Genomic DNA, 27,790 nt, shown 5'->3' with positions numbered 1-27,790 from the left:
GGGCTGTTGAGGGCGCTGTGGTTGGGGGGTGAAGGTGTTGAGGGGGTTTGAGGGGGCTGTGGTTCAGGGGGGGTGGAGGTGTTGAGGTGGTTTGAGGGGGCTGTGGTTGGGGGGTGGAGGTGCTGAGGGGAGTTTGAGGGGGCTGTGGTTCAGGGGGGTGGAGGTGCGGAGGGGCTGTTGAGGGCGCTGTGGTTGGGGGCAGTGGTTGATGGCGCTGGGGCTGTGCTCGAAGGACGCCAGGGCCGGTGGGGGGCTGTGGGTGCTGCGGCTGGGGCGGTGCTGAGGATGCCGTAGCTGCAGGCTCGGGGCACCGGGACGCTCGGGCGGCCTCATCGCCCCCCAGCTCGGTGAAGGTCTCCGGCCGCGGGGGCGTGCGGGGCGCTGCCGGGGGGCACGGCGGCCGCCCCCCGGGCGTGCGGGAGGCTCGGAAGAGAGTCGGGCAGCGGTTGGGTTATAAACACGGGAATTTTATTTCTTAGAAAACCGTCACAACCGTTCACAGGCTCACAGCTGGCCGCCGCCGCGGGGGGGTGCGCAGCATGCTCACGACACGGGGAGGGGGGCGGGGGGCAGGGGTTTAGTTCTCGTTAAACAACCGGCTTCAAAAGGGGGAGGGGCGGGGGGGGAATAAAAGATAACTCGGCACGCTACCCTTGAACTCGGTTTTAATGTTTCTCCACAACCGGTGAAAAATACTAAAGAAGGAGGGGGGAGGGGCGGGGGGGGGGGGAACCATAATGTTGTGGGGGCCAACATTATAAATATGGAATTATAAATTTAAAACATTTGTCTGGTTTAAAAAATAAATCTGGTAGGAAAGGCAGCTGCAGGCCGCCGCTAGTAGGGCCGGTCCCGGCGCTCCTGGCGGTGCTCCCCCCTGCAGGGCGGAAGAGGTTGGCTCAGGGCAGCGCACTGCCGCCGAGGGGAAGGGTCCTCACCCCCCCGCACCGGCCGGCCCCACCAACCCTTTGCTCCTCTGCCCGCCTGCCCTACCGCCCCTGCGCTCAGCTGAGTGCCCCCTCCCCCCAGCCTCTGCTTCCTCTGCTGCCCACATCCTGGTACTGCTTCACCTCAGCACCCGCTCACCTCAGCACCCAGTCACGCCAGCAGCCAAGCACCCACTCACCCCCCCACCCGCTCATCACCCACTCACCTCCCACCCTCTCCCTCCAGCACCCACTCATAACCCACTCACCCCCCACCCTCTCCCTCCAGCACCCACTCATCACCCACCCTCCCTCCACCCTCTCCCTCCAGCACCCACTCATCACCCACTCACCCCCCACCCGCTCATCACCCACTCACCCCCCACCCGCTCATCACCCACCCTCCCTCCACCCTCTTGCTCCAGCACCCACTCATCACCCACTCACCCCCCACCCTCTCCCTCCAGCACCCACTCCTCCCATCACCCACTCCCCCCAGCATCCACCCACCCCAGCACCTGCTCCCCCCCGACACCCATCTGCCCCCTCACTCAGGCACCCAAATCCAACTCGGGCACTGGGTGCTGGTGTAGATGCCCGGTGCCACCCCAGTGCCACCCTGTCCCTTTCCCAGATGGCCTCGGTCAGGGCTTGCCCCCTGCCCAGCCGCTCCCCCCTGCCCCCCATACGTACTTGTCCATCTTGCCAGGTCCCCCGCGCCGCCCCCCTCTGCCGCCGCCTCCCATCTGCTCCATCAGGGGTCCCGGGGGCCCCCCAGGTCCTCCTCCTCCTCCTCGCCGGCCGCCTCCTCCGTAGCCTCCTCGGTCCATGCCGCGGCCCCCTCTGAACCCCCCTCGGTCTCCGCCGCGGCCTCCTCGGAACATGCCGCCGGGTCCCCCGCGGTCCATGAGGCCACCCCCTCGGCCGCCTCTCATCCCCCCGGGGCCACCTCGGCTGCGGTCACCGCCTGGGGGAGAGGAGCAGAGGCTCAGGGTGCTCCAAGGGGAGAGTGTGGAAGCTACAGCCTCTCCTTCAGCCCATCCCGGTGACCCTGGCACATCCAGATCCAGCACCAAGCACAGGAGAAGGCCCAGGGGCAGCTGGGAACCCTGAGGGCACCCAAGGAAGCACGCACACCTCGCCCAGCTTCTCCTCAGAGCCAGGGCTCTCCAGGAGGCTGCTGCCTCACAAGGTGGAAGTGCTTTGGGGAACCACAGAGAGCCCCAAGGAAGAGGCTGGCAGCTCCAGAGCGGCTGGGAAGCGTGGGCAGAACGCTGCCTGCCTCCATTTCACAGCTCAAGGAGGGAAGCAGCAGCAGCAGCAGCTCCCTGGGGCTGGGGTGGGGAACCCAGGCACCTCCAAGCCCTGCTGGCACCCCTGCAACTCACATACCTGGAGGGGGGAAGGGGGGAGGGAGAAACCCTTCTGGTTTCGGAGCCTTGCACTGGTTGCACTCCGTTCTCCAGGCGAAGTTCTGGTTGCCACAGCCCCTGGGGGAAAACAGCCATTGGCAAAGCCTGGCCAGGTGCTCCAGGAGCGCTGGGCAGTGCCAGGAGAAGGAACACCCAAGCTGGCCAGCAGCACCTGGAGCAAGCTGGTGCCACGGTGGGGAGAAAGAAGCCTCCTCTGGGGGCCCAGCAAGTTACCCTGGGCAGCACCTGGCACAAAAAGGTCTTTGCCAGGGCTCCAGGGTAAGGGACGGCAGAGCCCCTGACACGGGGCAGAGGTGGCACAGGGATGGTACTCACGGGTTGGGACACTGCCAGTCGCCGGCTCGGTGCTGGACGCTGCCCCCAGAGGGGTTCCCCCGGGACCCCCGCGGTCCCCGCGAGGAGAAGCCTCCCCTCTCCGTGCCTCTGCCTCCCATCCGCCCCATGGGGCCGCTCGGGCCGCCGGGCCCCCCCGGGCCCCCGGGGCCCCCCGGACCTGCAAGGAAGGCTCTGTCAGCGCCAGGAGGCTTGGGCACAGCTGGAGAAGGCACAGCTGGTGCCAGGGCCTGGGCATTACCTCCGCGGAGGGGAGGGGGCATCCCCCGCTGCTCCCGGGGGGGCAGCCCGCCCCTCATGCTGTTCATGGGGCCCTTCTTCCGTGCCAGGGTCACCTTCAGCTTGCTGCCCTGGAAATCCTTCCCTGGGGGCAAACACAAGAGGGTGAGGGCATCGCTCCGGGGCTGTGATCCCACCACACCCCATACAGGACCACGCCAAAAACCCCTCCCGAGGTCTGAATCTGAGGACTTCCTGCCACAGGAGACGGCAGGGGCCAGAGGCCTGGGCAGCCACAGCCCCAGCACCACGCTGATCTCTGCCAGTTCAGCCCAGAGCTCCTCGGGCAAGGGCCTGACCACCTCGAGCCGGCTCTGAACGACCCCAGCTGCGCAAGAAGTTAGTTCTGACACAAGAACCGAAGTGGTTTCACCCCAAAACGCCACCCCAGGGACTCACCATCGAACCACTCCACAGCTGTTTTGGCGGTGGAGGGGTCGTCGTAGGACACCGTGGCATCTCCTTTGGGTTTGCCAGTTTCTTTGTCAAGGTAGAGGTTTATCATGGGCTGCCCAGTCCTCTTGTTCACCTAGGAGGGCGGCAGCAGGTCACCCCACGGCACAGCTCCCCATGAGCCAAGGGGGGGATCTGCTCTGCTCTCTCCTGCTTTTGGCTCGAGCCAACCAAGCCTTGTTGCGGTGGCTTCGTGGCAAGACAAAGGGCCCTCAGCCTGCACAGCCCAAGGGATGAAGGAAGCAGCCCTGAGCAGCTGCCTGGCCCAAAGGGGACCTGGCAGGTCCCCAAGTCCTTCACCCACCACTCTCCAGGTGCCCCTCTGCTCTCCCACCAGCAGCAGATCCACAGAGGCACCTTCCTCCGTGACTGATCACGCTGTGGAGGGACAAACACCACAAAGGCTCTTGGGGACAGCCTGAGCTGCAGGTCAGCTCCAAGCTGTGGTGATCCTACTGCTCTATCAGCAGGGACCTGCCAGCTCCTGGAGATGAGAGGCTGAGGGGAGAGCACTGTGAGGGCAGGAGGAGCTGGGCAAGGCCATTCACAGACTACCTCGGGTTGGAAGGCACCCTCAAAAGTCATCTTGTCCGAGTGCTCTGCAGAGAGCAGGGACACCTCCAGCCAGATCAGGCTGCCCAGGGCTACATCAAGTCAGGGCCACATCTTTCTCCATGGCCATGCCAGCTGGAGGGTGACCTGTGTCCCCCTCACCTTGACAACACCGCACTGCTTGAAGAAGTCTACCAGATCCTCCAGGGTCACATTGTCACCCAGGCCCTGCACGTAAACTGAGCTGTTGTCTGAGTCTTCATCTGGATCCATGGGTGGGCCTGGAGAAGACAATTCATGGGGTCATTGTGGGAGGGGAAAGGCAGTGACATGACAATGGAGTCATCCTCATGATGTCACCCCCTCAGCCAGCTGTGGCTTCACTCTCAGTGGCCACACGACAGCAAAACCCAGGCGCTGAGGTGACTCTCCGCCACCTCTTCCACCCAGGGCTCTGCGCCTGGCCGCTGCAGAGGGACAGACTGACTCCCACTGTGAGGAGAACCACATGGCTAAACTGCTTGGTTCCAACAGGAGACACCCGAGGTGGGACCTGGAGAAGACCCTGGTGTCCTGCAGGCCCCCTGCCCGTGGCCATGCACCCTGCTGGCTGTGCTGCCCTCCCCCTTCCGCAGCGCTGTGCCGCGGCTGGAAGCTGACACACAGCTCCCAGCCACGCCTGTGAGAGAGGAAGGAAAGAGCTGGGGGCACGGCAGGGCCGAGAGGAGGAGGCTATGGGATCAAGCTGAGGCTTTCTCTCAACCCAACAGCCATGAAGCAGCTTCCCCAGAGAGCCAGGGAGAAGGATGAGCAGCTCACAACCACGTGTGGTCTAGCAGTAGCCCAGGTGCTGTGAGGAGCCAGCGATCATCAATCAAAGAATCACGAAGGTTGCAAAAGAGCATCAAGTCCAACTGTCAGCCCAGCACAGAATGCCTTAGGTTGGAAGTCACCTTAGAGGTCATCTACTCCAACCTCCCTGCCATGGCCAGGGATGCCTCTCAACTAGACTCAGGTGCTCAAAGCCTTATCCAGCCTGGTCTTGAACACCCCCAGGGAAGGGGCATCCACAACCTCTCTGAGCAGCCCATGCCAGAGTCTCACTACCCTCACACTGAAGAACTTCCTCAGCTCCAGTCTGACCCGGCTCTCTCTCAGCTTCAAACCCTTCCCCCTTGGCCTGCCTCTAGACACCCTCAGGAACAGTCCCTCTGCAGCCTTCCCGCAGCTTGCCTTCAGGTACAGGAAGGCAGCTGGTGCCAGGTCTATGTGCTTTGGAACACCTCCAGGGATGCTGACTGCAACACCCTGGGCAGTCTGTTCCAATGCTTGAAATGATCAGAAAGAGACTGCAAATGGCTCCATGGAGCCAGGGGACACCACCTCCAGGGACGGTGACTCCACCACCACCCTGGCCAGCCAACACCACAACAAGAGGACACAGTCTCAAGCTGTGCAGGGGGACGTTTCGGCTGGAGGTGAGGAGAAAGTTCTTCCCAGAGAGAGTTGTTGGCCATTGGGATGTGCTGCCCAGGGAGGTGGTCGAGTCACCATCCCTGGAGGTGTTCAAGAGGGGGCTGGATGTGGCACTTGGAGCCATGGTTTAGTTGTTAGGAGGTGTTAGGTACTAGGTTGGACTTGATGATCTCTGAGGTCTTTTCCAACCTTACTGATTCTGTGGCCAGCCTGTTCCAACACCTGAGACAACCTGAAAGAGCTCCTTGGAGCCAGGGGACACCACCCAAGGGATGGTGACTCCACCAGCCCCCTGGGCAGCCTGTTCCAACGCTCGAAAGAGCTCCTTGAAGCCAGGGGACACCACCCAAGGGATGGTGACTCCACCAGCCCCCTGGGCAGCCTGTTCCAACGCTCGAAAGAGCTCCTTGAAGCCAGGGGACACCACCCAAGGGATGGTTTCTCCACCACCCCCCTGGGCAGCCAGTTCCAACGCTCGAAAGAGCTCCCTGGAGCCAGGGGACACCACCCAAGGGATGGTTTCTCCACCACCCCCCTGGGCAGCCTGTTCCAACGCTCGAAAGAGCTCCCTGGAGCCAGGAGCCGGGGCAGGGCCGTCCGGCGGAGCCGCTCGGGGCGCGCGGCCGAGGGCAGCAATTACCTAAGTCCAGGTCCGGTCCTTCCTCCATGTGTCCTGCCAGGTGGGAGAGAAGCACAAGAAGCTGTGTTAGCTGGGGGGCTGGGAGGGCGGCAGGGCCGACACACACAACTCTAGCTACAGCTCACCACCGTGAATGGCACCGGGGCTGCCCCGCACCAGCAGCAATGCAACCTTCTACCTGCGGTGGCGATCGGTTTGCTCCCTTCGAGCAGCCTCTCAAACCATTAACCACTCTGACGCTGGGCTCGGGGCGAACCGGGCGGGGGGGGAAGGGGGGCAGGGGGAGTGGTGGTGGTTTCTTTTGCAATGCTTTACCAGGCCAATCTTTTTCTTTCCATATATATATATATATTTTTGTGGTTAACATTAAGCAAAGGCTACTTGACCCAAATCCTTTTGCTTACAGCTGCAGTTACTCTCCCCAAAAGGCTGGCTCCACCTTTTGTTGTCGGCACCCTTCGTCACCGCGCACCCCTGAGGCATTGCCGGCACCTTGCGGACAGCATTAGCTCGGTTTTTTTTGGTGTGCTTTCCCTTTCGATTTGGATATGCTAACAACAATTAACACTGGCTGCATCACTTAGGCTTTTTTTTTTTTGTCATTTCCATTTTTTTTTAATTTTATTTTTTTTTAAACACTATCCATTGTAATGCTCAAAAACTTACCACCAGGCTTATTGAAGCCACCTCGCTCTCCAGCGCTGCTGGGGGGATAAACGAAGAAATGAAGGCCTTTCCCTTTTAAAAACCACGGCAGTGCCGCCCGGAGCCGCTGCGGCTCACGGCGAGGATGGGCACTGGGCTAAGCAAACATCTCCAGACAATGCATCTGTCTCGCTCTCTCTCTCAGTCTCTCTCTCTCACTCTCTCAGCTTGGCAACTATTGCCTTTCTTCGGGGCAGCTCCCTCCAGCCTCCTCTACACATGTATCAGACCACCTGGCTTGTCTGGCTTGGCTCGTCGGTTCACCCCCTTGTGCGTGGCTTGGGATGGGTATTAGCAGTGCAATACTTGGCTAAAAAACCATGCTGGGTATGGAGAAGTTGGCCCTTGGGGTGGGGCTTTTTGGTTTGGCTGGCTTCGTTTTGTTTTGGCTTTGGGGGTGGATTTTGGTAGTTTTGGTTTGTTTGATTTGGTTTTGTTGGTTTCAGTTTGGTTTTAGTTTGGTTTGGTTTGAATTGGTTCAGTTTGGTTTGAATTGGTTCGTTTTGGTTTGAATTGGTTCATTTTGGTTTGAATTGGTTCAGTTTGATTTGGTTTGGTTTGGTTGAGTTTGGTCTGGATTGGTTTGGTTTGAATTGGTTTGGTTGAGTTCGGTTTGGATTGGTTTGATTCGATCTGGATTCGTTCAATTTGGTTTGATTCAGTTTGGTTTGACTCAGTTTGGTGTTTCAAGTCAACTCCCTCCCCTCTGTGTGGACATAAAGGTGCACCCCTCAGCCTGTGGCAGCACCGGAGCGGAAGGAGCCGGCAGGGTCCCTGACATCAACAGCATCAAAAGGGAGAGGAGGCACAACCAGACCGCGAGGCCTAACCGCACCGAGACCCTCAGCTGCTTGGACATTCCTGCTCCCAACCTTGCTCCAGCCCCACACATTTGGAACAGGTCTCAGCAGGGGGAGGACTTTACAGAGCAACAGGGAGGGGGCATCCAAGGCCTGGGGTGCAGCTTTGTGGGCACCGCTGGGCGGCTCTCGCAGGGGGCTGCGGCTGAGGGGTCAGCTCGGCCCTCTTTTGGGGTGCCAGGAGGGGAAAAAGATCACTCCTTGAGGTAAAGAACAGGTATCACCCCTTGAGGGAGAAAAATATCACTCCTTGAAGGAAAAAAATATCACTCCTGGAGGGGAAAAAGAAAAATACCACCCCTGGAGGAGATGGAGAACTCCTGGAGGAGATAGAGCACCCCTGGAGGAGGTAGAGCACTCATGGAGGAGGTAGAGCACTCCTGGAGGAAAACAGCACTCCTGGAGGAGATAGATGATTCCTTGAGGAAAAATACCACCCCATGAGGAAAATATCTCCCCCCCAAGGCTTTTTTCTCTCCTTGGTTTTGGTGTTTTGGATCTCCTGCTCTTTCTGGGTGAGCCCAGAAGCAGCGTGGCAGGCGGCGAGCAGAGGAGGGAGAGCACTGCTGGCTTGTTTCTAGCAAAGTATTGCACCTCTAATACTGGCCAAAGGAAAAGAAAGCATCGTGGTCAACACATTCCCCAGCTGTTGCATGCAGCTTCCACCTCCTTGGGGTTTCTTTGTAATCCAAGTTCAGAGTACACACCAGAGGGTCACTGTCTCTCTTTTAAAACCACAGATGGCTGTTACCCCAGCGCTACAGAATACCTCCTCTGCTGGTTGGGGGGGGGGTTTGCTTTGGGGTTTTTTTTTTGGGCTGGCTGTTTGCTGTTTGGGTTTGGTTTTTTTTTTTGGGGGAGGAGGAGGGGGGTTGGTTGGTTGGGTTTGGGTGGGTGTTCTGTTTAATTACCAAAAGAGAGAGGTTGGGTGTCGCTGGGTTTGGTAAAAGCAAAGCGACAGAAGGGGCTCCGTGTACACAATGGCTACGAAGGGAGTTGGGGGGGGGGGGGGAGAGAGATAACAAAAAGCAAAACCAAAATCAAAGTGGGGAGGGGGTGGGGGGTGGGGAAATAAAGAAAAGGGATAAAAGGAAAATATCATCAAAACCAAAGAGTCTAGGATTATTTTTCCTCTCCATATGGACACCGTGTCTAGTCCCACTTTTCATTATGCTGCCGGCTGAGTACTGAGTACGGGGTACATTTAAGTACTGAGGTGTATACAAGGCTCTCACTTTGTAACCTGTAGCATATAAATGCGACAAAGCATGTTAAAAAGTTTCCATGTTTAACAAAGCCAAGGAAAAAAAAAAGTCAAAGCAAAGAGTTCTCTTTTCTGTTTTTTTTTTTTTTTGTTAAAACTTTCCCAGTCAATGACAAACAAAAGGAAAACAAAAAACAAAACAAAACAAAAGAAAACAAAAAGAATTTACTTCAAGAGATAACAGAGAGAGAGAACAAAGAGAGACAACAGAGAGCTCGTCCCCAACCACAGCCGGCTCCTTACCTGCCGCGGACACTGAAATCCATCACCACAGCGCGCCTCAGGGAGGCCCCGGAGTGCACACACACCACCCCCCGCTCGGGGCTGGGAGGGGGGGAGCCACCTCCTCTAGGGACAGCAGAGAGCCTGCAGTCCATAGAGCAGGGGAGCTTTGGCCACGGGGGAGCTTTGGCCACAAGGGAGCCTTGGCCACAAGGGAGCCTTGGCTACAAAGGAGCTTTGGCCACAAGGGAGCCTTGGCCACAAAGGAGCCTTGGCCACAAAGGAGCCTTGGCCACAAAGGAGCCTTGGCCACAAGGAAGCTTTGGCCACAAAGGGGCCTTGGCCACAAAGGGGCCTTGGCCACAAGGGAGCCTTGGCTACAAAGGAGCCTTGGCCACAAGGGAAACCTTGGCCCCAGGGAAAGCTTGGCCAGGCTCTCAGTCGGGTGGGAACGGCCTAGGCAGGGCCAGCTCAGGTTGGGGTGGGGCAATCGAGAGAGGTGACCAAATGGGGTGAGGGCAGAGCTCCAAAGGGGCTAGACATTTTGGGATGTGATGATAGGCATTTCCAGTGTCCACATCTACTTGCAATCATTAAAGAGAGAGAGAAACCAGGTTGTGGGTGTGAAATCTTTATGCAGGACCACTGAACTCTTGTCCCCCTCCAGCCAATTGGAGCCACTTTGAGGCCAGGCCAAGCTTTTGGTGGTTTTTTTCCCTTCTCTTTCCAGGCACTGCAGCTCTTTATTTCTCTGATAAAGATTTCAGGCCACACCAATTCATTTGGACAGAGCTATGCAGAATGGGACCAGCCACTGCCCAGCTGTGGGGCTGCAGCAGGCTGGCAGACACCTGCAGGAGCTGGCTCCCGAGGAGAGGCTGCGGTCGTGGCCGCCCTGTGCCCAGGGCAGGGCTGGCGGCGCACATCCCCCCCCCACCTCCCCCAGGGACACTCTGCATAGCTCTGGGCGACGGGGGCGAAGGGAAGGAACACACACAAAGCCCCTCTGTCCCTCTCTGAGGAGCCTGGCAGGGGAGGACCAGTCCTCCTCCCTCACCACTACCAAACATCCCAGGCAGGGAGACGCTTGCTGACCTGCAGGCAAAGGTTGACCAAACCAGGCTCTGCCATCAGTTAAAATGGCCAAACTGGTTTAGAGCACCCACAAGCTCCGAGGGGGAGCAGTCCTGGGAGCCGAGCCAGCCCTCTGGATGTTCCTGGGGGTCCTTCCACATGCTCCAGGGGGTCACTCAGAGCCACGGCCTCCACAGCAGCCACCTGCCGCGGGGGGTGACGAGGCTGACGGCCTGGGGGGGGGCTGACAGCACCCTGTACATACCTGAGCTGTCAAGCCCCCCCCTGCTGAGGGCCAGGGAGCGAGCCCCGGGTGGAGGTTTGTGTGTGTTCCATCCACAGTTACTGTTAAACCCAGCAGAGGATTCCCCTCTGCACCACCACGAAGGGAGCTGAAAGGTCCTTGTTTGGCAACACCCCTGATTTCCCCCCCCAGCTCCACCCTGGGACCCAACCAAGCCACAGGACAGGATGAGCAGATCCTGCTCCTGTTTCTCCCAGCGACTGTTTGCACCCCTGTGGATTCGGAGCAATGCTACTACAGGGCTGATTTTTTTCCCCCCAGGGATGCAGTGTGGGGAAGGTCAACCTTTCAGTCCCTTCTTTGCACCTCAGAGCCTGTGGGTGAACCAGGATTAGAGAAAGAGGAGAAAAGATTTGCTCTTACCCCATTCCACCGCGGCCTCCTCCCCGCCCACCTCTGCTCATGCCTCCTCGCTCATATCCCCCTCTGCCCCTGCCCCGGCTCTCGGGGCCGCCCAGGCTGCGGCTCTCTCCCGGGCCCGAGAAGCCTCCGGCCTCCTGCCCGTACACGTTCATGCTGCTGGGGTGGTCCTGGCGGAAGGAACCTGGGGAGGGTCACAACAGACAGCTCAGGGAGCGACAAGCGAGAGGGGGTCCCAGAGCCCCAGCGTGGTGAGGGGCTTGGAAGGGACCTCTGCAGATCAGCCAGACCAACCTCCCTGGCTCCAGCAGGGCTCCCACAGCAGCCTGCCCAGCAGCACAAGGGCCAGGGTGGGGTTGGAAGCTCTGCACAGGAGACTCCACAACGTCCCTGGGCAGTTTGCTCCAGGCCTTCAGCACCCTCACAACAAAGAAGTTTCTCCTCCTCTTCAAATGGAACCTCCTTGGTTCCAGATTGTGCCCTCTGCCCCTTGTGCTGTCCCTGGGCACCACTGACCAGAGCCCAGCCCCAGCCTCCTGCCAACCCCCCAGGGCTTCATCTCTTGCTGAGCATTGCACAGGCTCTTCTCCAGGCTCAGCAGCCCCAGGGCTCTCAGCCTTTCCTCCTCACAGAGATGCTCCAGGCCCCCCAGCACCTCTGGAGCCCCCCCTGGCCTCTCTCCTGTAACTTCCTGTCCTTTGTGAACTGGGGAGCCCAGAACTGGACCCAGGACTCCAGATGCAGTCTCACTAGGGAAGAGTAGAGGGAGAAGAACCTCCCTTGACCTGCTGGCCACACTCTCCTGCATGCACCCCAGGGGACCATTGGCCTTCTTGGCCATGAGGGCACAGCACTGCCTCAAGGTAAACTTGTGCCCCAGCACTCCCAGGTCCTTCCCCTCCACACAGCTGCTTCCCAGCAGGTCTCCCCTCACCTGTTCTGCTGCAGGGGGCTGTTCCTCCCCAGGTGCAGGACCCTACACTTGCCCTTGTTGAACCTCAAGAGGTTCCCCTCTGCCCAACTCTCCAGCCTGGCCAGGCCTGACTGACTGGCAGCACAGCCTGGCAGGGTGTCAGCCACTCCTCCCAGTTTGGTATCATCAGCAACCCTGCTGAGGGTCCACTCTGGCCCTCACCCAGGTGGCTGATGCAGGAGCTGAACAACATCAAGGGTTGACTCAGGGACCTTTCAGACTGGAGAAGAGACCTCTGTTGAATAACAAAGGTCAAGAGTGCCTGTCCCCTCTCTCAGCCCTTGCACCTGCCCTCAGCACCAGCACACAGCCAGGACAAGCCAAGGAAGGGCAGATGCAGCACTGCTCCCCTTAGCCCCCAGCAGCCTGAGCCCTGCGGAGCGGCCGCGTGGCCCAAGAGCACTGCTCCCACCAACCCCAGCCACAGGGTTTTGTGCTTCTGTGCTTTCCCCTGCCCCAGAGCTGCCACCAAGCCATTGTTAACTGACACAGGGCAAAAGTCAGCTCTCCCTCTGCCAGAGCTGGGAGCTTCAGACCCAAATGAAGACCCCAGCCTCCTCTGGAGCCAGCCCACCCTGCGGAGGGAAGGGAGCTCGCCCCCCTCCTCCCCTCCCACTCACTCTGCTGGCCATAACTGCTGCTCTGCTGGTTGTACTGGCTCGGGGCCTGGCTGTAGGATCCTGTCTGCGGTGGGTAAGTGGTTGGTGGAGGCTGCTGCCCATAGCTGCTCTGCTGCCCATAGCTGCTCTGCTGCCCGTAGCTGCTCTGCTGCCCGTAGCTGCTCTGCTGCGAGTAAGTGCTCTGGTCGTAGCTGCTGGGCTGTGTGGAGGGATAGCTGCAAGAGAAGAGCATCAAAGGGGTGGAAGGGTGAGACAATCCCCTGGCACCAGGCTGCTGGAGGGGCTCCTGCCAGAAGATAATGGAGGTAATGCCATTAAAAACCATATGTGGGGCTGTAAACCATTTATCAAAGTGGAGTCATGCTGGGAGGCCTGGCTGAGGGCCCTGGGGCTCTTCAGCATGCAGAAGAGAAGGCTCCAGGGAGACCTTGTGGTGGCCTTGCAGTGCTGAAAGGGGTAGGTCAGACAGACTCCTGAGCAGGGCCTGTTGTGCCAGGACAAGAGGTGATGGTTTGAAACTTAAAGAGGGAGACTGAGAGTGCAGGGAAGGGAGAAATGTTTGGCACTGAGGGTGGGGAGAGCCTGGCCCAGGTTGCTCAGAGAGGTGGGAGATGCCCCATGGCTGGGAGCATCCCAGGTGAGGTTGTTTGGGGCTCTGGACAATCTGCTCTGCTTGGAGCAGATGACCTTTGGAGCTCCCTTGTATGCCCTTTTGGGTGTGCACACAGAGATCCTTACACACTCAGCCACAGCCCCATTTTCCCTACCACAACCAGCAGCACCCCAACAACTCCCTCCTCCCAAACCTCCTTTTCCCATCCAAAATGCCCCCAGAAGCTCCCCATGCCCCAGCTGAGCCGAGGGCAGCCCCAGGGGGGGTTACCTGGTGGGAGGGTAGGTGGGCGGCGCAGCCACTGGCTGCATGGGGTAGCTGGCGGGCACCTGGGGGTAGCTGTAGTTGCTCTGCCCGTAGCCCAGGCTGGGCTGGCTGTAGCCTGTCGTGCTGGACTGGGGCTGGCTGGTCTCTGCTGCTTTGCTGCCATCCGGGGGTCTGGGGAGCAACACAGAAGGACACGCTGGCGCCGAGCCCGCCCCCGCTGCCCACGTCGCTGTCCCCTGGGGGAGGGCAGCAGGGGCACCCCTGGGTGAGCTTGGAGAGCACACCAGCCTGGGAGGGAAGTGCTGAGCTGCTGGAGAGTAGGAAGCAGCTGCAGAGGGATCTGGCTGGGCTGGGTCGATGGGCCAAGGCCAGTGGGATGAGGTTCAACAAGGCCAGGAGCTGAGTCCTGCACCTGGCTGAGAACCACCCCGTGAACGCTCCAGGCCTGGGGCAGAGTGCCTGGAAACTGAGCAGGGGAAAAGGACCTGGGGGTGCTGGATGACAAATGGCTGAAGATGAGCTGGGTAGCCAAGAAGGCCACCAGCATCCTGGCCTGCACCAGCAATGGTGTGGCCAGCAGGAGCAGGGAAGTGTTTGTGCCTCTGTGCTGGGCACCGGTGAGGCTGCACCTCGGACACTGGGCTCAGTTTTGGAGCCCTCACTCTGAGAAGGACCTTGAGGGGCTGGAGCAGGTCCAGAGAAGGGCTGCTGGAGAACAGGGCTGGTGAGGAGCAGCTGTGGGAAATGGGGTTGCTCAGTCTTGCAAAGAGGAGGCTCAGGGCAGACCTCATTGCTCTCCACAACTCCCTGAAAGGAGCTTGGTTTCTCCTCCCAAGGAACAAATGATAGGACAAGAGGAAATGGCCTCAAGTTGATCCAAGGGAGGTTTAGGCTGGACATAAGAAACTCCTTGACTGGAAGGGTTCTCAAACACTGGAACAGGCTACAGGGAAGTGGTTGAACCTCCTTGGAGGTGTTTAAAAGCCAGAGAGATGTGGTGCTGAGGGCCACGATGTAGCACCACTTGGCAGAGTCAGAGACTGGCTGGGGTGGGTGATCTGAAAGGCCTTTTCCACCAGAAACCATCCTGTGATTCCATGCCTCTGGCTAGCAGAGCAGGAGCTCAGATGCCCCCAGAGAGAAGAGCACTCCCCAGGACCTTGGGTAGAGTTCCAAGCTGGCAGCAGAGCGGTGTCAGCCACTCTGGCAGCACCTGATACACCCTCATTAAACACTGAACATTTCAGCACCTCCTGGCTGGGGATTTCCCCTGCCAGCTGCAAAGGAGCACCCAGCACCACAGCCTCTGCCCTCTGGACACCTTATGAAACCAAAGGATTGAGGCTTTGGCTCTGGAGCCAAGGGGAGGGTGTGGGAGGGGCGGGCAGGGGGTCAGCAGTGCGCTCACTGCTCTGAGGCTGGCTCTGGGACACGATTAGCTCAGAGGCAGGCAGAGCTGCTGGCAGCTGAAGGAGCCATTGTCTGGTTTAGAATCCAGAGCAAGCAGCTATTACCCCACATACAGGAAAGGATGTGGGGGGCTGAATGTGGATGACCTTTAAAGGTCCCTTCTGACCCAAAGCATTCTGAGCATGAACTCTGCAGGCCTGGAAAATAAAGAGAAGCTTTGCAGGGGACTCAGATGTCCCTTTCTGCTTGCCCCATGCTGTTTATGGTCTCTAAGTGTTTATCAGAGCAGAGCAGAAAGAGTTAACCTCCTTTGGCTGTACAAGCTGGGGGGAAAAAATGACTTTAAATGGTGTCAGAATTCTCCCTTCAAAGTGTGATCTGACAGCCTGAGCTGGGCCAAGCTCTGCCTTTCCTCCCTGGAGTGGTTGCTACAACACCAGGTAAAGGAACAAAGCAGTTTTGACTCACTCCTAACCAGCTTTCCATGAGGTGCTTGAGGTCTCTCACATCCTGAGCAAACAATGACACTAAATATACTGCTGGGTGCCCAGCCAGGAGGGATGTCAGCAGGAAACTGCCTCCTGTGCTGCTCGAGAAGGGCTGGTAGGTAGCAGCATCCTGCCTGACCCTGGGGCTGCAGACCAAGCCAGACAGATCCTTTAGCTGCTCTGCTCTGAGCCAGGAGCCCGTTCTGGCTGCTGGCTGCTCTCCTCCTCTGCCAGTAACGGCACTGAGTCACCACACTGCTGCAGCCGCCAGCGACGCAGCCGCCCCCGGCCCCCACAGCCGGCAGGGAGAGCAGCGCAGGGGTCAGCAACGCCAGCAGGCACCAGCTTGGGTGCTGAGGCTTGCTCCAGAGCACAGCCTTCACAGGAGGAGGAAGAGAAGGATGAGGAGTGGGAGGAGGAAGAGGAGTAGTAGGTGAGGAGAAGCGAGATGAGCAGGAGTAGGATGAGGAGAGAAGGAGTAGAACGAGGAGAGGAGTAGAACAAGGAGAGGAGGACTGGGATGAGAAGAGTAGTAGGATGAGGAGACAAGGAGTAGAATGAGGGAAGAAGAACGAGGGGAGAAGGAGGACCAGGAGAGGAGGAGTAAGATGAGGAGGAGTAGAAACAGGATGGGGAGGAGTAGAAGCATGATGAGGAGAGGAGGAGTAGGATGAGGAGAGGAGGAGTAGGATGAGGAGAAGCAGGAGTAGGACAAAAAGATGAAGAGTAGGATGAGGAGAGGAAAAGCAGGATGAGAAGGAATAGGACTAGGATGAGGAGAGGAGTAGGACGAGGAGAAATAGCAGTAGGATGAGGGGGAATAGGAGTAGGATGAGAAGTAGGGTGAGGAGGACTTGGAGCAGGATGAGGAGGACTCGGAGCAGGAGGGGAGAGGAGATGGATGAGGAGCAGGACGGGGAGGGGAGCGGGATGGGGCTGAGGAGGGGGGCGCAGGGCAGGCGCGGGGCGGGCACGGGGCAGGCGCAGGGCGGGCATGGGGCGGGCGTGGGGCGGGGCGGGCGCAGGAGCGCCCAGGCTGGGTGGGCACGGGGCGGGCGCAGGGCGGGGCGCGGGGCAGGCGCGGGAGCACCCAGGCTAGGCAGGCGCGGGGTGGGCACAGGAGCGCCCAGGCTGGGCGGGCGCAGGGCGGGCGCAGGAGCGCCCAGGTTGGGTGGGCATGGGGCAGGCGCAGGGCGGGCGCGGGGCAGGCGCAGGAGCGCCCAGGCTGGGCGGGGCGCAGGGCGGGCGCGGGAGCACCCAGGCTGGGCAGGCGCGGGGCAGGCGCGGGAGCACCCAGGCTAGGCAGGCGCGGGGCGGGCACAGGAGCGCCCAGGCTGGGCGGGCGCAGGAGCCCCCAGGCTGGGCGGGCGCAGGGCGGGCGCGGGGCGGGCACAGGGCGGGCGCGGGGCAGGCTCAGGAGCACCCAGGCTAGGCAGGCGCGGGGCAGGCGCAGGAGCGCCCAGGTTGGGTGGGCACGGGGCAGGCGCAGGGCAGGCGCGGGGCAGGCTCAGGAGCACCCAGGCTAGGCAGGCGCGGGGCAGGCTCAGGAGCGCCCAGGCTAGGCAGGCGCGGGGCGGGCACAGGAGCGCCCAGGCTGGGCGGGTGCAGGGCGGTACCTGGCGGGGGCGGAGGCGGCGGGCTGCTGGCCGTAGGCAGGGTACGCGGGCTGGGTGCCGTAGGCGGAGGGTGCGGCGTAGGAAGCCTGGGTGGTGGTGACCGTGGCGGTGTTGGTGTCGTAGGCGGCGCTGCCGTAGCCCTGCACGGGCTGGCTGTAGGCTGGGGGGGCGGTCGGGGTGGTGTAACCTAGGAGAGAGCGCAGCAGCCTGGTCAAGACCTCAGAGCCCCGGAGCAGATCCCACGCTGCAGACCTGCGAGGGGGGAGCCCAGGAAGGGCCTTCTGACAAGGGCTGGGAGTGCCAGGATGAGAGGCAAAGGGCTGAGGCTGGAGGAGGGCAGGTGGAGACTGGAGAGCAGGAGGAAATTCTTTGCAGTGAGGCTGGGGAGACTCTGGCACAGGCTGCCCAGGGAGCTTGTGGCTGTCCCCTGCCTGGAGGAGTTCAAGGCCAGGCTGGATGAGGCTTTGAGCAGCCTGGGCTGCTGGGAGGTGTCCCTGGCCATGGCAGAGAGGTTGGAGTAGATGATCTCTGAGGTCCCTTCCACCCTGAGCCATTCCATCATTCTGTGAACCCAGGGCTCTTGTGGCACTCCCCCTTCCACTCACACCTTCAGGCTCTCTGGGCTGCAGCTCTTGGTTTCAGTTCCCCACTCTGCAGACCAGCAGTGCTGCCAGCAGGGCACTGCCTGCCTCTGCTTCCACATCTCCCAGTCCCAGCCACAAACCAGGGCCCTCCCCAGTGCTCACTGACTGGGTGAGTGAGGAGGAAGAGAAGTGAGAGGAGGAAGTCTGCACAGCACAGTAGCTACAAAAGCCCCAAAGCTCAGCTGTCTGCCCCCAGAGTCATTCTGGGGCTTTCTGGTTTGAATCCTGGGAGTGCAGAATGGTTGTGGTTGGAAGAGAGCTTTAAGATCCAGTCCAAGGATTACCTCAGCACTGCCAGGGCACCACCAAGCCACAGCCCTCAGCACCACACCTCCACAGCTCTGAGACCCCTCCAGGGATGGGGACTCCAGCACTGCCCTGGGCAGCCTGGGCCAGGCCCTGACAAGCCTCAAGGGGAAGCAATTGTTCCTCATGTCCAACCCAAGCCTCCCCTGGCCCAGTCCCTGTTAGCAGAGAATCACAGAATTGTTTGGCCTCTAAGGTCACTGACTCCAAACCACCAACCCAGCCCCTCCATGGCCATGAAATCACATCCCATGGCCACACATGTGTTGAGCAGCTCCAGGGCTGGGGACTCCACCACCTCCCTGGGCAGCCTGTGCCAGTCCCTGACCACTCTTGCAGCAAACACCTTTCCCTCATTCCCAGCCCAACCCTCCCCTGGCACAACTCCAGGCCATTTCCTCTCCTCCTATCACCTGATCCTAGGGAGAAGAGACCAAACCCCAGCTCACTGCAGCCTCTTTCCAGAGAGCTGTAGAGAGCAATGAGGTCTCTCCTCAGCCCCCTCTCCTCCAGACTAAACCAGCCCAGCTCCCTCAGCTGCTCCTCACCAGCCCTGCTCTCCCTCCCCAGCTTTGCTGCCTTGTTCCATGGCCTCTCCTGTCACCTGTCACAGTTACCCTAGGTGCCCCTGCACACCTTCACTGCCTTGCTGCTCCTGCCCTGGGCCTCCTGTCACACTGCTGAATGTCACAGGCTGTCTTCCACACCTCAGGGCTGCCAGCCTGCAAACATCACAGCTAGAGAGTGAGCTGTCTCCCACCAGGAGATCACCTGCACAAACCACCAGGGAAGCACTTGTCACAGACTCACAGAATGGCTTGGCTTGGAAGGGACCTTCCAGATCATCCACTTCCAACCCCCTGCCATGGGCAGGGACACCTCCCACCAGCCCAGGTTGCTCAAGGCCTCATTCAGCCTGGCCTTGAACACCTCCAGGGAGGGGGCAGCCACAGCCTCCCTGGGCAGCCTGTGCCAGTGTCTCCCCAGCCTCACTGCAAAGAATTTCTTCCTGATCTCCAGTCTCAATCTGCCCTCCTCCAGTTCAAAGCCATTGCTCCTCATCCTGTCACTCCAAGCCCTTGTCAGAAGTCCCTCCCCAGCTCTCCTGTAGCCCCCTTCAGGTACTGGAAGGCTGCACAGGCCTTCTCCAGCCTCAACAGCACTAACCCCCAGCCTGCTCTCCAGCCCTCTGAGCATCTTGGTGGCCTCCTTTGAACCTGCTCCAGCAGTCCCACATCCTCCCTGTGCTGGGAGCCCCACAACTGGGTACAGTGCTCCAGGAGCAGTCTCAGCAGAGCACAGGGGCAGAATCCCCTGCCTCAGCCTTCCCACACCCATGCATCCCCTCCCCAGCCCCCTCCATCCTTGCACCGTTTCACACCAGCTCTGCTCCGGCTCTGCAGGAGGGAGGCCCTCTGCCAGCAGTACCAGCGTGGCTTGGGCTGGAGGTGGGCAGTGCAGCCTGGTGTGGCCGGCAGGGGGCAGGCAGCGTGGCCGGCAGGGGGCAGGCTGTGTGGCTGGCAGGGGGCAGGCTGTGTGGCTGGCAGGGGGCTGTGTGGCTGGCAGGGGGCAGTGCGGCCGGCAGGGGGCTGTGTGGCTGGCAGGGGGCAGGCTGTGTGGCTGGCAGGGGGCTGTGCGGCCGGCAGGGGGCTGTGTGGCTGGCAGGGGGCAGTGCGGCCGGCAGGGGGCTGTGTGGCTGGCAGGGGGCAGGCTGTGTGGCTGGCAGGGGGCTGTGCGGCCGGCAGGGGGCTGTGTGGCTGGCAGGGGGCAGGCAGCGTGGCCGGCAGGGGGCGGGCAGCGGGGCCGGCAGGGGGCAGGCAGTGGGGCCGGCAGGGGGCTGTGTGGCCGGCAGGGGGCAGGCAGTGCGGCTGGCAGGGGGCAGGCAGTGCGGCTGGCAGGGGGCAGGCAGTGGGGCCGGCAGGGGGCAGGCAGTGTGGCCGGCAGGGGGCAGGCAGCGTGGCCGGCAGCGGGCAGGCAGCGTGGCCGGCAGCGGGCAGGCAGTGGGGCCGGCAGGGGGCAGGCTGTGTGGCTGGCAGGGGGCAGGCAGCGCGGCAGGCAGGGGGCAGGCAGTGTGGCTGGCAGGGGGCTGTGTGGCCGGCAGGGGGCTGCGTGGCCGGCAGGGGGCAGTCTCTTACCGGCAGGGGGCTGCCCGTAGGACGTGGCGTAGGCAGTCTGCCCGTAGGCGGCGGTGGTCTGGGGCTGCGTGTAGCTGACGTCGGTGGGCTGCCCGTAGGTCCCATAGCTCTGCTGGCCGTAGGTCTGCCCCCAGAGACAAGAGAGGTGGAACTGGTGAGCAGCACTGACCCAGACACCACCCAGAGACACACAGACACTGCTCCGGGGGTGCAGGCAGGCTGCGGGGTGACACCGAGCCGGGAGGCAGGGAGGGAGGGAGGGAGGGAGGGAGTGGTGAGCTGCTGGGAGGGTAGGAGGGATCTACACAGGGGGCTGGCCAGGCTGCACTGAGGAGTTGAGGTCAGTAGGATGAGGCTCACAGGACCTTAGGGGTAGCAATGGACCTCTGAAGGTCACTGAGTCCAAGCCCCCTGGCAGAGCAGGAGCAGAGACTCCAGCGCAGGGCACACAGAACACATCCAGATGGGGCTGGAGAGGCTCCAGAGCAGGAGACTTCATAACCTCTCTGGGCAGCCTGCTCCTGCTCTGGCTGGAGCTGTCCCTGCTGCCTGCAGGGGCTTGGCCAGCATGACCTTTGAGAGTCCCTCCCAACCTGATGCAATCTGTGAGAGGTCTGTGTATGCAAACACCACTGCTGCAGGCTGCTAGGTCATGGCTGCAAGTAAGGCTCCAGTATGGACACCCAGAGCCCCCCCAGGCAAATGCCCTCCCTCTGTGCAGCTGTGAGTCTGTGCAGCTGGGACCTGCTGCCTGCTCTCCTCCCAGGCCATCCCCACTGCTCAGAGGGGAGCTCACCGCTTTCCGCCCTGAGCTCTGAAGCTTCAAACCCACTTTCCAGGCCAGATTTTCACCTTCTGCTCAGGTTTCAGCTGGCTGGCAGAGCCCAGTGGAGCTTAGAGCAGGAAATGTTTCAGCAAGAGGCAAGAGCCCTCCCCTGGCTGCCCTTACCTGAGCGGTCTGTGCGTAGCCCTGCGCCGGCTGGGGTGCGTAGGCGCTGTAGCTGCAGGAGCAATGGGGAGACTCGTTACGGAGGATGAAGCTAGCCCCTCTCCAGCTCAACCCCAACACCCACCACACCAGGCAGCCTACACCCAGCTGAGGGATCTCTGCTGCAAGGCAGCATCTGAAGGCTTGAAGAACAGCATGAGGTTCAACAGGAGCAAGGGCAAGGTCCTGCAGCCGGCTCGGGGCAATGCCAGGCACTGCCACAGGCTGGGCAGGGACTGGCCTGAGAGCAGCCCTGCAGGAAAGGACCTGGGGGTGCTGGGGGATGAGAAGCTCAGCAGGAGCCAGCAGGGAGCACTTGCAGCCCAGAGAGCCAAGCAGAGCCTGGGCTGCAGCAAGAGAAGTGTGGCCAGCAGGGCCAGGGAGGGGATTCTGCCCCTCTGCTCCACTCTGCTGAGACCACAGCTGCAGCTCTGGGGCCAGTTCTGGAGCCTCTGTGCCAGGAAGGCTCTGGAGGTGCTGGAAGGTGTCCAGAGCAGGGCCAGGAGGAGGAGCAGAGGGCTGGAGCTGCTCTCCTGTGAGGACAGACTGAGGGAGTTGGGGTTGTGCAGGCTGGAGAGGAGAAGGCTCCCAGGAGACCTCATTGTGGCCTTCCAGGATCTGCAGGGGGCTGCAGGAAAGCTGGGGAGGGACTTATGAGGGTGTCAGGGAGGGATAGGACTGGGGGGGATGGAGCAGAACTAGAAGTGGGGAGATTGAGATTGGCTGTGAGGAAGAAGTTGTTCCCCAGGAGGGTGCTGAGAGCCTGGCACAGGCTGCCCAGGGAGGTGGTGGAAGCCTCCTGCCTGGAGGTGTTTGCAGCCAGGCTGGAGGTGGCTGTGAGCAACCTGCTGTGGTGTGAGGTGTCCCTGCCCATGGCAGGGGGTTGGAGCTGGCTGAGCCTTGGGGTCCCTTCCAGCCCTGACAATTCTATGGACAAACCCCAGGCAGAGCAAAGCACAACTGCTGAGATGCTTGGAGGAAATCTGTTTTACAAGAGAGAGGAAGAAAGGCCTGGAGTTACTCACCCCTGCTGGGCTGCAGCTTGGCTGTAGGTGCTATAATCTAGAAGACAACAGGGAAAAGAAGGAGAAAAATAGGTTGACAAAGGCAAAATGAGCAGGGCAAGAGCAGAGCAGCTGTGGGATTTCCTCCAGCAGCTGCTGTAAAGCCCTCTCTGGAAGGCCTGGAAGGTAGAGGCACTTCTGCAGCCTCCCTGAAGGGAACAGAACCTCTCTTCCCTTCACTGTTAACTGCTCCAACTTTGATCTCCCATGACCCTGCTTCACTGCTACTGCCCCCTTGGATGACACCCAGAGGGGGCAGGGCAGGAGGAGAGGAGGTGGTCTGGGGGCACTTAAACTCCCTCCCACCCTGGTTCCAAAGGGCTCTGTGGAAACCACCTCCCCTCTTCCTCTTTAACTTGTGAGGAAGCAAACTGGGCAGCCCCAGCAGGTCTCCCCTGGCAGGGGCTGAGGGCAGCTGGCTGTTCTTCCTTCCCCCACCCTGCCCCATCCAGGCCAATCCCCTGCTCTAGGGGAGAATGAGAATCCTGGAACTCCAAGCAGGAAAACCCTTCGCTGGAGGGAATGGGAAGTGCACCCACGTGGTGGTGACAAAGTGAGCTGGTGAGCTGCTCAGCCTGCACCAAGCACCTCCAGCTTCCAGCCACATGAGGAATCCATCCCTCACACCTTGCCAGCCACAGCCCAGCAGCCCTGGGCCACCAAGTCCTGAGGGCAGGGATCAGGATGAGCTCCAGCCTCGCTCACCTCTGCTGCTTGGGCCACAGGCTGGTGCTAGCAGAGCTTGAACCAGGCCAGGTCCCATGTGGGGAGAGGTTTGGGTGTCTGCATCACAGTAACCCCCAGGACACCCAGATCTCAGTCTGAAAACTTGCTGATCACTTTGAGAAACCTGGCTGACAACTCCCCACGGCCCTCAGTTACCCTGAGGCTGCAAGGGACTCCTTCCAGTCACAGCTGAGGGTGATGGAGCACTAGGAGCCACTGGGAAAAGACCACAGACCAGAACCTCCTCTTTCCTGGCTGGATTGATCCCTAACAGAGCTTTCCTCTCCTCTTCTTTCCTGGCTGGATTGATCCCTAACAGAGCTTTCCTCTCCTCCTCTTTCCTGGCTGGATTGATCCCCAAAAGAGCTTTCCTCTCCTCCTCTTTCCTGGCTGGATTGATCCCTAACAGAGCTTTCCTCTCCTCCTCTTTCCTGGCTGGATTGATCCCTAACAGAGCTTTCCTCTCCTCCTCTTTCCTGGCTGGATTGATCCCTAACAGAGCTTTCCTCTCCTCCTCTTTCCTGGCTGGATTGATCCCTAACAGAGCTTTCCTCTCCTCCTCTTTCCTGGCTGGATTGATCCCTAACAGAGCTTTCCTCTCCTCCTCTTTCTTGGATGGATTGATCCCTAACAAAGCTTTCCTCTCCTCCTCTTTCCTGGCTGGGTTCACCTCTAACAGAGCTTTCCTCTCCTTCTCTTTCCTGGGTGGATTCATCTCTACCAAAGGAGGGAGCTGGGGTTGTTCAGCCTGGAGAGGAGGAGACTCCAGGGGGACCTCAGAGCTGCCTTCCAACACCAGAAGGGATCCTGCAGGCAGCTGCAGAGGGACTGTCCCCAAAGGTGTCTGAGCCAGGCCAAGGGGGAAGGGTTTGAAGCTGAGGCAGAGCAGGGTCAGACTGGAGCTGAGGAAGAAGTTCTTCAGTCTGAGGGTGGTGAGACTCTGGGCTGGGCTGCCCAGAGGGGCTGTGGAGGTCTCCAGGTTGGTTGAGGCCCTGAACAACCAGTTCTAGCTGAGAGGTGTCCCTGGCCATGGCAGGCAGGTTGAGTAGCTGCTCTCCAAGGTCCCTTCCAACCTGAGCCATTCCAGGATTCCAACAGAGCTTTCTCACTCCTCCTCCAAAGCCCTTGAGGTGCACTTAAGGCTTTTCCCTCTTTGTCCTTCCCTCTGCTGATCCTGCAGGGAGGACAAGCAAAGGCCCAGGCCTCCCTGCAGTGACTTCTGACAGCTGCTAATCCCTTCAGCCTTGCAGCAGAGCAGAGGGGTTGGCAGGAGCACAGAAGGAAGAGGCCTGGAGCCCCACTCACAGCAGCAGGCACTGAAGGCTTTCCTCACTCCCACCACACTCTGCTCAGACTGCTCTGGCACTGCTCCCCTGCCTGGCCTGCAGCTGGAGACATCCAGCTGGGATCTGGGGATGCTGCTTTCCCCCCTCCCTCCCCCCCAGGCCTGCAGGTGGCTCTGAGCTCTGCTGGATCACAGAACAGCTCAGGTGGGAAGGGACCTGGGAGAGCACTGACTGCATCCTGCCTGCCATGGACAGCTCCCAACCAGGCCTGGGTGCTCCAGACCTCATCCAGCCTGGCCTTCAGCACCTCTAGGGAGGAGCCAGCCACAGCCATCCAGGGCAGCCCATGCTGAGCCTCCCCATCCTCACACTGAAGAGCTTCTTCCTCAGCTCCAGTCTGACCCTGCTCTCCATTCCCCCCTGGCCTGGCTCAGACACCCCCAGGAGCAGTCCCTCTGCAGCCTGCCTGCAGGATGCCTTCAGGCACTGGAAGGCAGCTCTGAGGTCCCCCTGGAGCCTCCTCTCAATTCTGGGTGCTAAAGACATTGCCATGCATCCCCCTCTCCCCCAGCTGTCCTACCACCTGCTCACACCTTGCTGGACACCTTGCTGGACACCCTGCCTGCCCCAGCCCCAGCCCTGCTCCCCCCAGCCCTGCTCCCCCCAGCCCTGCCTGCCCCAGCCCCAGCCCTGCTCCCCCCAGCCCTGCTCCCCCCAGCCCTGCCTGCCCCAGCCCTGCTCCCTCCAGCCCTGCTCCCTCCAGCCCTGCTCCCTCCAGCCCTGCCTGCCCCCTCCAGCCCTGCTCCCTCCAGCCCTGCCTGCCCCAGCCCTGCCTGCCCCCTCCAGCCCTGCTCCCTCCAGCCCTGCCTGCCCCCTCCAGCCCTGCCTGCCCCCTCCAGCCCTGCCTGCCCCCTCCAGCCCTGCCTGCTCCCCCCAGCCCTGCCTGCCCCAGCCCTGCTCCCCCCAGCCCTGCCTGCCCCAGCCCTGCTCCCCCCAGCCCTGCCTGCCCCAGCCCTGCCTGCCCCAGCCCTGCCTGCCCCAGCCCTGCTCCCTCCAGCCCTGCCTGCCCGCCCCAGCCCTGCCTGCCCCAGCCCTGCTCCCTCCAGCCCTGCTCCCTCCAGCCCTGCTCCCTCCAGCCCTGTCTGCCCCAGCCCTGCCTGCCCCAGCCCTGCCTGCCCCAGCCCTGCCGGCCCCAGCCCTGCCCGCCCCAGCCCTGCCCGCCCCAGCCCTGCCTGCCCCAGCCCTGCCGGCCCCAGCCCTGCCGGCCCCAGCCCTGCCTGCCCCCAGCCCTGCCTGCCCCAGCCCTGCTCCCTCCAGCCCTGCTCCCTCCAGCCCTGCTCCCTCCAGCCCTGTCTGCCCCAGCCCTGCCTGCCCCCTCCAGCCCTGCCTGCCCCCTCCAGCCCTGCCTGCCCCAGCCCAAGCTGTTCCTTCATTCACAGAATGCTTTGGGTTGGAAGGGACCTTCAAGAGCATCCAGTTCCAACCCCTGCCAAGGGCAGGGACCCCTCCCCCAGCCCAGGCTGCTCAAGGCCTTGAGCACCTCCAGGCAGGGGGCAGCCACAGCCTCCCTGGGCAGCCTGTGCCAGGCTCCCCCCAGCCTCACTGCAAAGGATTTCTTCCTCCTCTCCAGTCTCAATCTGCCCTCCTCAAGCTTCCATCCATTGCCTCTCATCCTGGCACTTGTCACAAGTCCCTCCCCAGCTCTCCTGCAGCCCACTTCAGGTCCTGGGAGGCTGCTCTGAGGTCTCCCTGGAGCCTTCTCTTCTCCAGGCTGAGCAGCTCCCACTCATCCAGCCATCAAACCCTCCCTACTGCTCACTTCAGTCTCTCTTTCTGCACCTACTGAGCTCCCCCAGTCCCCCAGGTCACTGAAAAGCAGCCAGGCTGCTGTGCATGGAGCTCTCCAGTCCCTTGCTGGTAGACCCCCAGCAGCCCACCACCCTCCAAGCAGCTGCTGGGCCCCCCAGCTGCTACACTCCTGCTCTGCCATGGAACACCCATCCCCTTCTCACAGCCTCCCCACACAACCCCAAGGCCTTCAACTCTGCAGCACTGCAGAGATCCACAGAATGGGTTGGGCTGGAAGGGACCTTGAAAGGTCACCCAGGGTCCCCTGCCACGGGCAGGGACCCCTCCCAGCAGCCCAGGTTTGCTCCAGGCCCCATCCAGCCCGGCCCTGAGCACCCCCAGGGCAGGAGGCATTCTCAAGCCAGGTGTGGAAGCTGCAGCTTGTCTCCATCAGTGCCTCTCCTGTGCCTTGCTCCAGTTCAGGTGAAGGCAAAACATGAAAGGAAATATTATGCTTCATTAAAAAAAAAAAACCCAAACCCACCCCAACTCTCCCAGCCTGCATTTCCAGGGGGAAATTAATCTTCATCCTACCACTTCAGCAGGCTCAAGAGCACAACAGCACAGCCAAAAATAGCAGCTCCCAGGGCAGAGCCTTGCCCTGCTCTGCTGAAAGCCAGCTGGGTGTTTTTCACAGCCCCCTGTGGGGTTTCATTGGCACAGGCTCCTTCAGCTAAACTTTCTTTTCTTTGGGGGGCACACAGGAGATGCTAAACAGCTCCAAGGTCACATTCCATCCTGTTCCCCTCACGCTCCCTGGCTGTGATATTACTTCCTGCCCCCTTCAGGGGCTGATCCCACCTTGGGCTTTAAAGCTGCTTCAAGGCTGGGGCTGCTGTGGCCGGGGGCGAGGCTGGGGTCGGAGCCCTTCGCCTCCTGAGCAGCTGGAGCCCTCCTGCGACAGACGCCTTTGCTTTCGGGATGCTTCACGGCTTTTATTACTCAAATGAAGTACACTCGCACCAGAAGCGCTCCCGGACACCGCCAGGGAGCCTGGAGGCGGGCGGGAAGCCCTCGGCAAGAGCGGCGAGCTGCTGCGAGAGCCCAGCCGGGAGGATGCGGCGGGGCCGGCCCGCCGCGGGCCCGCAGCCCTTTCACCGACACACGGCGCAGGCGATCCGGGCACCGCACCCCCGGGAGGGCCTGGACCCGCCGGGGAACAACGGTGCCGGTGGGGGGCCGGGCTGGGTGCAGGCCCCGCCGGGATGAGCCTGCGGGCCGGCGCCTCGCCTCGCCTCGTCCCGCCGCCGTGCCACGGCCACGGCCTGGCCCCGAGGCGCTCCCCCCCGCTCCGCTCCCCGCGGCCTGCTCAGCCCCAGGCGCAGGCTAGGCCGATCCTAGCTCGGTCCCGGCCCGGCTGCATCGTCTCCCGCTGAGGCGGCCCCCGCGGAAGCCCGGGCCGGCCCCGCTCCCCCCCGGGCCCCGCTCACCCGTCGACGCCATTTTGTCGCCTTCCTCCTCCGCGCTCCCAACGTCCGGCCGCCGGCGCCGCCCCGCCCTGCGCATGCGCCGCCCGGCCCGGCCGGCACCTACCACAGCAGCGGCGGCGGGGGGAAACCTCAGGCTGCAGCGCACCCGCCGCTCTTCCCGCTCCTCCCTCCGGCCCTTCCCGTGCCTCTCGTCCTTCGTCGAGAACCCAAATGGCTCCACGAGGGGGCGGCTCGGCTCGGGAACGCGCTTTCGGTGCGGTGCTGGGCGCGACCCCCCCCGCCGTGCTGTGCGTTGGTATCGCCCAGAGACGTTAGGGGCCGTCGCGCAAGAGCCGCGCGGAGCGGGGCTGCGGCGTGACGTCATCGCCCGGCGTCACGGCGTTGTGCGTGGGGTCGCTGTGACGTCACGCCGCGGTGGACGGGCCCTGGGGCAGTGACACGTGGGGGGCGTCGAGGGAAGCGGCGCAGGGCACGGCGCAGGCTCTGGCATCCCGC

At 61.5% G+C, this 27,790-nt stretch overlaps 1 protein-coding gene across 3 annotated transcripts; it reads right to left on the bottom strand.

Moving 5' to 3' along the window:
• Positions 1-446: 446 nt before the first annotated feature.
• On the bottom strand, positions 447-27,367 carry EWSR1 (EWS RNA binding protein 1). 3 transcript variants are annotated; one of them, XM_068161816.1, is made up of 17 exons: positions 27,296-27,367; positions 21,967-22,003; positions 20,903-20,954; positions 19,954-20,077; positions 16,869-17,055; positions 13,358-13,525; positions 12,475-12,689; positions 10,885-11,065; positions 6,759-6,796; positions 6,093-6,125; positions 4,139-4,257; positions 3,371-3,500; positions 2,934-3,056; positions 2,675-2,852; positions 2,319-2,416; positions 1,620-1,893; positions 447-877 (listed from the first exon to the last, which is right to left on the bottom strand). In XM_068161816.1, exons 1-17 carry the CDS (start codon positions 27,306-27,308, stop codon positions 838-840), a joined length of 2,010 nt encoding a protein of 669 aa, XP_068017917.1. In that variant the 5' UTR covers positions 27,309-27,367; the 3' UTR covers positions 447-837. The 3 variants fall into 3 exon arrangements, with proteins under 3 accessions (XP_068017917.1, XP_068017918.1, XP_068017919.1); XM_068161817.1 differs by having other exon boundaries at positions 6,759-6,793; XM_068161818.1 differs by lacking the exons at positions 447-877; positions 1,620-1,893; positions 2,319-2,416; ... (3 more) ...; positions 4,139-4,257; positions 6,093-6,125 and having other exon boundaries at positions 6,760-8,900.
• Between the last annotated feature and the right edge of the window lie 423 nt (positions 27,368-27,790).

This window comes from Melanerpes formicivorus, unplaced genomic scaffold, assembly GCF_026170545.1.
Source record: "Melanerpes formicivorus ecotype bairdi unplaced genomic scaffold, bMelFor1.0.p_v2 SCAF_60, whole genome shotgun sequence".
Taxonomy (NCBI): Eukaryota; Metazoa; Chordata; class Aves; order Piciformes; family Picidae; genus Melanerpes; species Melanerpes formicivorus.
The sequence above is the reverse complement of the archived record's forward strand: the minus strand, read 5'-3'. Positions and strand labels throughout refer to the sequence as shown.